General features: G+C 61.0%; 1 protein-coding gene across 1 annotated transcript; it reads left to right on the top strand.

The window, feature by feature from the left end:
* The first annotated feature begins 236 nt into the window (after positions 1 to 236).
* On the top strand, positions 237 to 12,484 carry IHH (Indian hedgehog signaling molecule). The gene is made up of 3 exons (XM_068195575.1): positions 237 to 1,357; positions 6,993 to 7,254; positions 10,317 to 12,484. Exons 1-3 carry the CDS (start codon positions 1,055 to 1,057, stop codon positions 10,976 to 10,978), a joined length of 1,227 nt encoding a protein of 408 aa, XP_068051676.1. The 5' UTR covers positions 237 to 1,054; the 3' UTR covers positions 10,979 to 12,484.
* The last annotated feature ends 267 nt before the right edge of the window (positions 12,485 to 12,751 follow it).

The following is a 12,751-nucleotide window of genomic DNA, read 5'->3' as shown; positions in this document are numbered from 1 at the left end:
TCAAGTAGACCCGTGCCGGACCCCTCCCCGGCACAGAGCTGGGGGAGAACCGGGGGGGCCCCTTCAAACCCTCGCTCCTGAAATCAGGGTGTTATATTTACTTTCCCCTTTTGGCAGCTAGAAGGGGAAGCCCATCCCAGCCCCTCATTGTTGTCTCAGCGAGTTAATCAGATGCCATAATCCTGTTGTGGAAATATCGGGCCTCCCTGGAAACAATGGGGAGCGAGAATATTGTGGTTAAATTTCAACCAGCTGCCTCCCTGCTCTGTTTGATCCCCGCCCGCAGGCCCGGGCCCCTGGCGAGCAGGCGGCGCGGCGGGGGCCGGAGCCCCGGGGGTGCCACCCCGCGCCCACTCCGCCGCGAGGGAGCCCCCGCAGGACGCCCCGAGAAGGGGGGCGAAGGGTGTGCGGAGGACGGGGCGCACCTTGGGGCGGCGGCGGGGCTGCCCCGGGGGGCAGGTGGCGGTGGGCACCCCCAGTGGGGTGGGCTGCGGGGCTCGGCAGGGGGGAGGAGGCTGCGGGCGGCCCGGGGCAGGTTCCACGGGGAGGAGGCGAGAGAGGGAGGGCGCTGGGAGGCTGGGACACGGGCAGGGTGCGGTCCTGGCGGTTCCCGGTCCCGGATCTCTTCAATTTCCCCTCTCACTCCTGCCCAGGGAGCCGAGGCAGCGGCGGCTCCGGCTCCGGCTCCAGCCTTGCCGCGCTGACCGCCGAGGCGCAAACCGCGGAGGGCTCCGGCAGCGCCGAGCCCCGCGCCCCGCGCCCCGCAAGCGGCCGCTCGCCTGCCAAAACAAACGGCCCTTCGCTATTTATTGCCGCCGCCGGGCCACAGCAGCTCAGAGCGGGCCGACGCCAGCTCGCCGCACCGGGCAGCCGGAGCGCACCCGCGCCGGGCAGCCGCCGCGCCCCGCCGCCGCCGCCGCCGGCACCGGCACCTGCCCGCCGGCTGCGCGCCGCATGGGGAGCCCCGGGCCGGGCGGCGGGAGCGGCGGCCGAGCCTAGTGGGGACCCCGGAGCCACCGGAGCCCCGGGCCGCCCCGGGGCCGCCGGGCGCGCCATGAAGCCGGCGCGGCTGCTGCTGCTGCTGAGCGGGTGCGCGCTGCTGCTGGCGCCGGCCGTGCGCAGCTGCGGGCCGGGCAGGGTGGTGGGCAGCCGCCGCCGCCCGCCCCGCAAGCTCATCCCGCTCGCCTACAAGCAGTTCAGCCCCAACGTCCCCGAGAAGACGCTGGGGGCTAGCGGCCGCTACGAGGGCAAGATCGCGCGTAACTCGGAGCGCTTCAAGGAGCTCACGCCCAACTACAACCCCGACATCATCTTCAAGGACGAGGAGAACACTGGCGCCGATCGGCTCATGACCCAGGTACGGCACCGCTGCCGCCCGGTTCTACCCCCGCTCCGGGCATCTGCGGGCACGGGGGCTGCCTCAGAGCGCCCTGCTATCCACTCTCTGGGGACCGTGTGGGCCCCGCGCTGCGGCTTCCCCGTCCTTCCCCGGGCATCCCGGTGCCGGGTCCGGGCTGCCGGCGTGCAGCGAGTGCATCTCCCTTCGTCGGGCGCTCTGTCCCTTCGGCTGCGCTGTGCGCGACGGACAGCACACTGCGCCTTGGGACGGCAGCACCCTGCTCCCGGAACCGGCAGCACCTTGTCCCCCGAGATGGCAGCACCCTGCCCCGCTGCTTCTCGGAGCCTGTGGCACCCGTGTCTGGCTGCACCCCGAGGAAGGTCCTTGTGAATCCCGAGCTGGCAGCACCCTACGTTGCTGTCCCTCAACTCTCGTCCTACTGGTCCCCAGGCTGGCATAACCCTGCACTCCAAGCTGGCAGCAGCCGGCCCTGGTGCCCCTGAGCTGTGCCACACTGCCCCCGATCCGGCAACATCCCCTCGATCTGGCAGGGCTCTGCTTCACTGTTCCGTGTTCAAGCAGCACCCTGGCCCATGCAGCCATCCTGCCCTTGCCCCTCTCCTCTGCCTACCCACCGGCAGAGCAGGCAGCCTGCCTGTTGGATCCAAGGGGCAGACCAGAGCCTGGTGTGCTGCTCTTGGTGCTGCTCCTGGTGTCCAGGAGTGCTCTTGCTGACCTTGGCCCCACTCTGACACTGAAACCCTCAGTGCCCCCTCTTCCTGCATGTCTCGTGTGGGATGGTGCAGGGTGCTCAGTGGGAACTGCTTGCTGTGCTCAGGGCTGGGAACAACCTGTTACTGCAAATGCCTTGTTGCAGTCAGCTCACAAGTACCCCGGGCCGGCAGGAAGGATGGGGGGGTGGACGACACAGACGACAGCAGAGGAGGGGGGGTGATGCTGGACGAAGGTTACTCTGTGTTTTAATATTGCCAGGAGAATGCCTGAGGGTTTCAGGAATGCAGATAAGGAGCCGCACGGCCTTGCTAAGAAACCTGGCTACCAGCCTCAGCAGGGTTACAGACTGAACGAGCTCCTGGGGGAAGCAGAGGGGAGCTGGGCTGCCCTTCTGCCCACTGTACCCCCCGGTCAGGGGCTGGCAGGTGGGTGAACATGAGTGACTATGATGGTGGGCACTGAGCAAGGCCCTGGCCATAGTATCTGACCAAGGTATTCATAATACTGGGAGGAGAAGCTTCTTGGGTGCTGGCTTGACAGCTCTGCAACCCCGTGTGCCCTGAGAGCAGGTCCTTTGGGGCAGGGACCATAGTCCAGGTTGAATTTCAGGCTGGGGACTCTAGCAGAGGGACCAGGATCCCCTACAAGGCAGCAGGCTTGAGGAGTTGCACAAGTTGTGGTTGCTGATGACTGGAGCCCTGGGACTGGGCTGTAACCTGCCTCCCCTGGGGAACAGCTTCAGAGATATTTGAGGAAGCAGTGAACTCCTTTGGTCCATACATTGGAGAAGTGGATGACATCATTGGAGGCAGGAGAATGCTTCATGCTGTGTTTTCTTCTGAGAGTGCTCCCTCCGCCTTCTGTAACCCAGCCAGTGCCCCTCAGCACACCTGGGAGAGGGAGATCTCCGTGTCCATTGTGCCAGCCTAACATTTCATGCTGTATCACTGCCTTGTTGGCTGAGTACCTAGAAACATCCTGGTCTTCTTGGGTTGCACAAATGAGGGCTCTTACTCCAGCAGGGTCCCTGGCCACCATACATCCATGCACAGATGGGTACCACCGTGCCTTGGGCAGTTCTGCAAGGAATTGTTCCTCTTGCTACGGAGGTGGCATGATTTCTGGTAGCTTGCTGCCATCCCACAGCCTTCTGGGATTGTCCTGTGGCCCCTGGCTGGGGGAGATCCCCCAGATATGGGAACTCTAGCTCTGACACCATGTCTTGTGTTGCTATGGGTTGGGAAAGGCCATTGACCCAACTCCTTGTCCCTTCCCCCAGAGCACTGGCTTTTACTGCTGTTGACTCACTTCAAACCTGTTTTCTTTCCCCAAGTCCAAGGGTCTGGGTGTCCCAGGCAGCCGGAAGATGTCGCCTGCTTAGAGGAGTGGGTAGTGCTGCTCTCTGCCCGCCTTTCCTTTATCGTTTCATCTTCCTCAAGAATTCCAGTGTGTTTGCTCTCACTGGTCCCACTCGGAGGTGCTGAGATAAGGCTGGAGGCAGAACCCGCCTCACCTCTCCCCAGCAGCCTGGCCCAGGAATGCCATGGGTCCCCTGCCCCCATGGAGTCCCAAACCCAGCCTCTCCCTACCCCAGCCATCATCCCTTGCAGCCACTGCTTGTCCAGCTGACACAGAGACCATCCTTAGAATGGTGAGGAATCTCTCATGAAGACCTTGGGGTAGGACTTTTGGCTTCCTTTGGGGGAAACCTCCTTTCAGGAGGAGATGCTATTAAGACCCCTCTTCTCCTGGCCAGGCTCTGGACATGGGAGTAGCTGTGGCCAAGCACACTCCATTCATGACACCTCTGCTGAGACTGTGATCACACCTGAGTGTCTTTCATACTTCCCCTGAGATGACCCTGGGGTCCCTGCTGACTGTGCCCTATCTCGGAGCTCTGTCCTGCTGCCTTCCCTAAAGTGGTTTGGATTGCCCCACAGGACATCCATCCACCAGTTCTGTCCCCAGTATAGACACAAAAAGGGAGATGCAAAGGTTGGGCAGAAGGTGGGTAGAAGTTCTTTGCTCAGACCAGCCTAACATCCCCATGATCTTCACCATGAGGTGCATGGGAGAGCAGAGCCACCAGCTTTTTGTGGTCATATGGGGCCCCATTCTGCATATGAGCCGGGGGTGCCTGGTCATCTGAACCACTGCAGGAACAAGCTGTGTCCCCCCTGCAATCACCATCAAACACAGACTCCGTGGACAGCCCATGTTTATGAATTTTCTGGTCCCTGCCTACCTGTTCATACAGGCAGCAGAGCCCCCGGGCAGGCACTGCCCATCCCTACCTACTTCCTGCAGGTCGTGTGTGCTCCCTGAGCCTTGCTGCCAGCTCCTTATCCATCGCTGTCCATCGCTGTCCATCCCCGTCTTTTGTTGTCTTCTCTCTGCCTCCTGTCTGCTCCCTGCACATCCCCACCTGCTCAGCCTTGCCTATCACTGCTTGCTCCCTATTTATTTTTGCTCATCCCTGCCTGTTTGTTTCCTCCTCATAGTTGCTTCTTCCCTGCCGATCCATGGTTGTTCCTCGTCCGCTGCTGCCCTGCTCGCCAGTTCCCCATTCCTTAGTACCTGCTTCCTCCCCGACCTGCCTGGTTCTTGTCCATCGGTACCTGCTCCCTGCCGGTCCCCGCCGGTCCCCTCCCGCGCTCTGACACCTGCTGGCCACCGATGGCACCGGCAGAGCCGGGGATAGGGTGCTCCAGGGCTCTGCCTGACGCTCTCCCTGCCTGGGGGAAAAGGCTTGCCCAGTCTCGTTGTTTTTGTGCGCGCAGGGTGCCCCTGGAGGACAGAACAGCTGGCAGTGAGGGCCGGAGGGGTGCCCAGAGCGCGGTGCTGGCATGGTAGCGGCAAGGCAATGCCTGGAGTGGTGGCTGGGGGATGCAGGGGGGCTTCGGGGATTCCCTCCTCACCTCCGGTGCTGAACTCCCTTACTGCGGGGTCCCGGTGGGGCTGGGGACCTTGGGAACAGCTCGTCACATGTGCCAAGTGGCACCACGGTGGTGCTGGATGGGGACAAAAGTCACTCTCCTCCCTATTCCTCCTCCCCTCACCTAGCAAATTGTTTGTCCAGCACCTTCCTGGCTTATCTCCCCACACCCAGAGAGCTGTGGGATGACGGCAGACCTCATGTGGGGCAAAGGCCTGCCTGGCACTGCCCTTCCCAGGGCCTGGACCCTGCCAAGTGAGAGCAGGTTTCCTCAAAAGCAGCAGGGCCCACCTTCCTAGGATGGGAGCAGGTACTTGGGGATAGGGTGAGGACCTACATTTTCGGCCTCTGTGGAAGCAGTGTTGGGGCATTTCTGAGCCTGGGGATGTAGCCAGCATCAGGTTTTAAAGCCCTGGCTCATGCTTGCTGTAACTGTCTCAAGACCCATGACATGCTACAGTAGGGAGCTCCAGTACTGGAGCATCATGCAGAAGCGTCCCCAGAAGTGGCTGTTTTTTAAGCTGCTGTCCAGTCATTTAATTTAATGCTTTCCAGGACTGTCTTTATGCATGATCATGTCCCCTGCCTTGATTTTATGGACTCCTTGTTTCCTGGGGAATGGCAGTGAGAGGAGCACTGGAGTATTTTACTTCTGTGGAGGCAGAGCTCTCCCACCCAGCAAGCACTGGGTGGTGACAATGGGACTCCTGATCCAGCTGGCTGTCTCAGAACCAGCTGTACCTGTAGGTGTGAACCTCAGCTTTTGGAGCCAGTGTAAAAACACCCGATTCTCAGCTTGTCTTTTTTAAATTGCCTTAAGTTTTATACAGTTTCACTTGGTGTGATTCTTAGGGTGTGCTGTGCAGGGCCAGGAGTTTGATCCTATGGGTCCCTTTCCAACTCACTCAACTCTGTGATTCTTCAGGACCTCACAGAATTGCCTTTCTGGGCTGCACAGCCCTAGTCCATTCATCTGGTTTTCTGTAGAACACCCCATATTCCTTTTCCTACACCTTTTCTATCTCTCCTCCATCCCTTTAGCAGCAGGGCAAGGGACCAGAAGCTGGGGCTTTACTACTGCAAGTCAAGCACGCAGAGTTTTGATCTTTCCCTGACCTTCAGCTGTGGCTGGGGGATGTGGGACAGGGCAGGATAAGGCTGGGAGGACTGTCAAACAGGCATTTGGAGCTGGCATCCCTCTGCTTGCTGGGGAGGACTGCCACAGGCACCTACTTGCATGTGTGATCTCTGTGGCCATGAGGTCTGTCTGGGGCTTTTAAGATCTGCTGCTGTTCCTCAGCCCAGGATTTTCAGCCCTTGTGGTGCGGAGAGGTGAAGGGGGATTCACTCCACATTCTTTCTGTTCCAGCTCTTGGAACAGAGCTCTTGGGCAGGTTTGGCACTTCCCATACGAGCAGAGACTGGCTGATGCTATGGAGCTGCCCAGTGATGTGTTCTTGTTACACAGGACTTGAGGAGCCATACCAAGCAGAGGTGTCTTTAGGACAGGGCAGGTTGTTTAATTTGTGCCTGGAGACAGCCCTAGGGTCCCTGGGACCTCCTCCCAGCCAGGAAGCAGCAGGATTGAAGCTCCTGTATCCTCCTCCTGTCAGATGGGAACTGCTGGGGTACAGTTAGCACGGGGCAGGTGAGCAGAGAGGGTGTTTCAGCCCAGCCCAGGCTGTGTTGCCCAACAGGCTCTCAAATGAGCCTGGGATGGAGGGAGAGAGGGAGGAGAAGGGTGCCCTGTTGGGTGTACTCTCCTCTAAGCAGCAGTGGGGTATCAGGCTCTGCAGGGAGTTTGGAGAGCATGGAGTCGAAAAGACACCTCATGTTCTCAGATCTTCCTCTGCTGGACCAGCCCCCAAGGGCCTGAGGGCCCAGGGAGGATTAATGGAAGCATGGTGGGATGCAGCCTGCCAACCAGGTAGCTAATTCCTCCCTCCAAGAAGCTTTTACTGATTCTGTCCCTCTGCCCTACAGCGCTGCAAGGACCGCCTGAACTCGCTGGCCATCTCTGTCATGAATCAGTGGCCGGGGGTGAAGCTGAGAGTGACGGAGGGCTGGGATGAGGATGGGCACCACTCGGAGGAGTCGCTACATTATGAGGGCCGAGCTGTGGACATCACAACCTCGGACAGGGACCGCAACAAGTATGGCATGCTGGCTCGGCTGGCCGTGGAGGCTGGATTCGACTGGGTCTACTACGAGTCAAAGGCACACATCCACTGCTCCGTCAAGTCAGGTAAGTCTGGGCTGGGGGGCAGTGAGCAGAGCTGGGGGCCAGACCCCCTCTTGCAGCATGCGGGGGGAACCGGGGCAGCCTGGCTGGCTGGGTAGGGTGCTCCTGCAGGGGGTGCCAGCTTTTGCATCCTGATTTCTCTATCTAGGGCAGACAGTCAGGTGGGGAGTGAGTCACACACCTGTGGCCAGCCAGTACAATGAGCAAATTCCCGATCTGGCTCCCATAGACCTACATCTTGACCCACCCTCTCTACCCTCTTCTTTTTCTCAGCCCACATCCCTTTCTCCCCCAGCCTGACCCCCCAGTATGTCCATCGCCCCTGTCTCCCCTGCCTCTGCCTTTGCAGTCCCTTAGTGCCCATACTCAGCCTCGTCCAGCCCTGCCCCGCTCCACTGCTGGCTGCTTTTGAGCTTCTGCTGTCACAGCAGCATCTGTCCGTCCCCGCCTAGCCAGGGATGGGGTCAGGACATCCAGAAAGGGACAGGCCAGGGAACCCTGGGATCAGCTCTTGGCTGTGCGGCACCATCTGCAGAGGGGAGCAGAGCCGGGTGGTGCTTTGAGGGGTGCTGTCGTCGCTGGTGGTGTTTGCTTCCTCCCCTGCGGTGCAGCGGGGGCGGCAGGGTGGAGGACGGGGCGAGAGCTGCTCTCAGGTCCTGCCCGTGGTCCGGAGAGGATTGCGTGGGCTGCAAGCCCCCCCGCAGCCCGGGAGAAGCAGCCGTGCAGGGATGCGGCTCCCGCCGGAGCGGCCGCGCTGGCTGCAGGCTGCAGAGGGCAGCAGCGCCCCGTGCACGGCACCGGCCACCGCCGGGAGGGGCCGTGCCGTGCCCGTGTCGCGACAGGCTGGGGAGGCTCTGCCTGTGCGTGGGCTTGCGTGGACACGGAGGCAGCCTCGGCGGCTGCTGGCACACGCACCCCGTGCAGCAGGGCCGTGCCCGCACACGGAGCCCTCGCACACGCGGGCACGGACGGAGCCCTCGCGTACACACGCCCACGCCCGTGCCCGCACACCCGTGTGCCACACACCGTGCGCGGCAGTGCCGGGGCCGGTGTGCCTGTGCTGCTCCGCGTCTCTCGTCCCCGGGCTCAGTTCCCACCGCGCTGTGCCTGTCCTACTGCCCTAGCCCGCAGCCAGCGGCTCGACACCCCCAGACGCCAGCCTGGCCCCCCGCGCTGACCCGCTCCCCGTGCTGATGCCAGGACGGGCACACCGCCGGCCGGCGATGGAAGTGGGGCGACCGCGCCGCAGAGAGGGAGTGATGCGCCCCGAAAGAAGAGGGACAAAACGTGGCCGGAGGACCAGGACTCCCGTGCCCCGGGGCACCCTGTGGGGCTGGCAGCAGGAGGGGGGGCCAGGCTCCGAAGCAAGGACCATGACCCCGCAGCTGTGAGGCTGGCCAGAGGAGTGGGGCTGTGCCCCTGGAGAAAGACAGAGGCTTTTGAATCCTGGGATGCTCCCCTTGGACCAGCTGAAGAGGGATGCCATAACCCATGCAGCAGACTGGGGCCCTGAGGCCCTGGAGGGCTTCTAGAGGCTGGTCATATTCCCTTCACTCTGCAGCAGCTCCTCAGGGCTCTGGGTACCCCATATTTATCCCCAAGGCCATAGGCAACCCCAGATTGTGTGGTGGAGGCTGTGGGGTACACATCCTGATCCCCTCAGAACTGTGTACAGAGGGCAGCCGGGCTGCTCCTGCCTCTTAGTAAATGGCTTTTATTTTTGTATGGATGGCCACATGGCCTGTTGTATGTATTGTGTCCCCTCGGGTCCTTCCCTGCACCCACCTACCCCTCCACACCCAGCACCTATGCCATCCACTTCTGCCAGGCACCCCTCTCACCCTCCTGCTCTGCTGCCTGCCAGGGGATGCAGGATGCAGGATTTGGGACCTGGCCTCCGGGGCAAGGACAGGGCAGACACTGCACATCTTCTGAGCAATAAAAGGATTCTGTCCCAGAGATGGATGCCTCTCTTCATGGGCTTGGGGGCTGGGATTTGGCTCTGCCCAAACCTGGGGAGTGATGGGGCAGTGCCATCTGGGTGGGCACATTCAGGGATTAGATGAGACAGCTTGAAGAGGGCCCTGAGAGGTGGCTTAGAGCTCAAGGATGGAACTGTGCAGAGCTAGGAGCGGGACCCTGAGGTGAGATGCCACTGGCAGAGGGTGGGAGGGTATCATATAGACACTAACTTGGGAGGTGCTGGGACTTGGGGAAACACTGCTGCTGGTGTAGCTAACCACCATTCCTTGGGAAGCCAGGGTTCCCCTGCTAAGTGCCAGAATGGGCCCCTGATGACACTTCATCTGGGGAGGGGTAGGAGCTTTGTGCCACCATCCCAGGAGACAAGCCCAGAGAATTTGTGTCCTTGGCAATCACTAGGGAAGCCCTACCCAGGAGGCTGGTAGCTTTTGCACTATGATGGCCACAGGTTATGACAACTCCCTACAACCCAGAGAAGCAGGAGCTGGCTGGCATCAGTGGTGCAGGGATGAGCAGTGGGAGAAGGGAGCAGGACTGCCGCAGGGGGTGGAGGGGTGCTGCAGTGCTGGGAAAGGGTGCTGCATCCTGCACTGTTCCTCGCAGCATCCTCCCAAGCAGTACCCAGGATCAGCACTGCAGGGAACAGGGATGCTGTGGGGGTATGCAGGGTGAGGCACTCTGCTCCTCAGCCTGCCACCGTCTCAGGGCCCTGCCTTTGCATTTTCAAGCTTCAGGTGCCCCCTGGTAGTGTTTTGCACATTTCAGTGTGTGGTTGTGTCCTACTCCCCCTGCCTGTTTTGGGGCTTGGGACCTGGCTCTGTACAGCAGGCTCAATGCCCTGGGACCATGCTGGAGTCCGCAGGTGCCACCTCAAGTGACATGGTGGCTGGGGGATGAGGTGCCTAGGGGACATTGGTGGCCAGGGTTGTGTGGGGGACAAGCTCACATTGGTGATGCCAGGGCAGGGTTATGCCTGGGTGGGCAAAGCTGGGCAGACTGGGAAGGTGTCTATGCACAGTGAAAACGTGGTGCTGAGGGTCTGGCTAATGGGTAACCCTCCTGTCCTCTCTCTCCCTGCGCAGAGCATTCAGCCGCTGCGAAGACAGGGGGCTGCTTTCCCGGGCGGGCACTGGCAACGCTGGAGGACGGTGCCCAGACGCCACTGTGGGCACTGCGCCCAGGCCAGCGAGTGCTGGCAATGGACGGGGCAGGCAGGCCCACCTACAGTGACTTCTTGGCTTTCCTGGACAAGGAGCCCCGTGCCCTCACCACCTTCCACGTCATCGAGACACAGGAGCCACCCCGGCGCCTGGTCCTGACGCCCACCCACCTGCTCTTTGTGGCAGAGAATGCTTCGGCGCCCACCGCCCACTACCGTCCCATCTTTGCCAGCCTTGTGCACCCGGGACACTTCGTGCTGGTGGTGGCTGGGGAGGGCAGCTTGCAGCCTGCTGAAGTGGTGCGGGTGTGGGACCGGAGAGATGTGGGAGCCTATGCCCCGCTGACACGCCATGGGACACTGGTGGTGGACGGCGTGGTGGCCTCGTGCTTTGCTCTGGTGCAGGAGCAACAGCTGGCACAGCTGGCCTTCTGGCCACTCCGGCTCTACCACAGCCTGGTGGGGTGGCCAGGGGTGCAGGGAGATGGTGTGCACTGGTACTCAGGGCTGCTCTACCGCCTGGGCAGGCTGCTCCTGCCCCCTGACAGCTTCCACCCACTGGGAATATCCCAGGCGGAGAGCTGAGGGTGCTCCACAGCCCCAGCCAGCACAGCTGGTGGAGGTGGTGGCTGCAGGTTGACTCACTGGGGGCCAGCACCCCCTACCAAAGCTGGGTATCCATGGGGAGCTGCCTCCAGCCCTGCCTGCTTGGGGTACAGCCACCTCCTGGTTGGGGGGCACCGAAGCTCCACGGTGTGCCTCCTCCATGTTCACCACCCCCTCCTCACCTGCTGTTCCTGGGGACAGGAGGGAGGCATGAAGGGTTTTCCCCCAGGACAGGGGGTTGCCCCCGGCTGGATCCACATGCTGCTATGTGTGTGTGTGTGCAATGTGTGTGTGCGTGTGCCGAATTAGCTGATGGAAGTCTGAATGGGAGGGGGAAGAGGAGACAGCCCGGGCTGCTCCACAGAGGTTCCCAGCCTGTCTTCACCCAGTGGGGAGGTTTTGGGAGAGGGGCCCAGGGCCCTTTGCTAGGCAGCCTGGGTGGGAAGGTAGGCACTGCTATGTCCACCCCTGGGACATGGCAGCCGGAAAGAGGGTGACCCAGGTACTGGGACTGTGCCTTGTCCTTAACCCAGGTGCAGGGGCACCCAAAACAAGCAGGGGTGGGGGGTCTGGCACAGCTCTGGCATGAGACCTCTGACTTTGTGACACAAGTTCCACTGGAGTGATAGACTGGGGAGTGAGGTGCCGAGCTCTGCCCAAAGCCAGCACCAGAGCCACCCAGCTGGGCATCCTGTGGGGCTGCTGTGACAGCGTGGGGCGCTCCGGCTGGCAAGAGGGGCTGTGAAGGCAGACATGGGCAGGAGGGTGCAAATGCCAGCCAGGCGTAGACACACTGTTAAGAGCAGGGGTGGGGAGAGTCAGAACTGCAACCCCATCCTGCTGGAGCCTGAAGAAAAAGGCAAAGGAGAAAGCCTTCCCAGCATCTGGCCTTGAACTGGCTCAGCCCAAAAGCATTTCCCCGCCCCAAAGCTAAAACAACTCCTAAAGCTTCAGACCCTGGCTGGCCTGACCTCCCCTAGCCCCCAGTACCCCAAACCCTCAGGGTAATTCGTTGCTGCTCGCCCACTCCTGGGACCTGGGGAGAGTCCCATCAGAGCTGCAGCCACAGTTCCCGCAGTCCATATCCTAGCTAGAGCCTCAGCCTCCCCTAGCTCCACCTAAGTGGAGGAGAGGGGGCTGAGGGAGGCTGTGACCCATGTCCCCCCTGTAGCATCACGCGTCTTTATTTATTTATCTGCTCTTTGTATGTACCATAGATGGGAGGCAGTGTGGGCGCGTGCAGGGTGGGATGGAAGTGCAGGGCGGGGGTGGGAAATCGTTTGGTTGGCGGGGGGTGATTTTTTTTTTTTAACAAAAAGCAGAAATTATTTAAAGATTATTTTAAAGCACGGCTTTTATGGTGATTGTTGTCCAGGATGAAGTGAGGGAGCGTGAGCATGGCCGATGGCAGGTGTATTTTTGTCTCTTCACTGGATGTACCTCTCCTGGTTGGGAACACAGCCCAATAAATCCATTGTCTCCCCAGCGGGAGCTCAGAACTCTGGTGTAGGGAGGGCAGGCAGGGATCGGGAGTACTTACTGCACACATTGTTAAAGGGCAGGCAGGGCTAGAGGGCATCATGTGCTTCTCTAGGAGCAAGGTTTGGTCACCCCAGTGCCCTCCACCAGAAGGATGACATCTCACTACTTCGTCCGCAGGGGAGGTGGGCAACTGGAGGCTGTGGGATTGACCCAGTCTACACGGGACCAAACTGTCATTAGAGCCATGTGGAAACTAAGGCAAGGGGGGCA

The sequence above is a fragment of the Anomalospiza imberbis genome, chromosome 7, assembly GCF_031753505.1.
Source record: "Anomalospiza imberbis isolate Cuckoo-Finch-1a 21T00152 chromosome 7, ASM3175350v1, whole genome shotgun sequence".
Classification (NCBI taxonomy): Eukaryota; Metazoa; Chordata; class Aves; order Passeriformes; family Viduidae; genus Anomalospiza; species Anomalospiza imberbis.
Note: the sequence above shows the minus strand (reverse complement) of the source record. Positions and strands in the feature narration are given on the sequence as shown.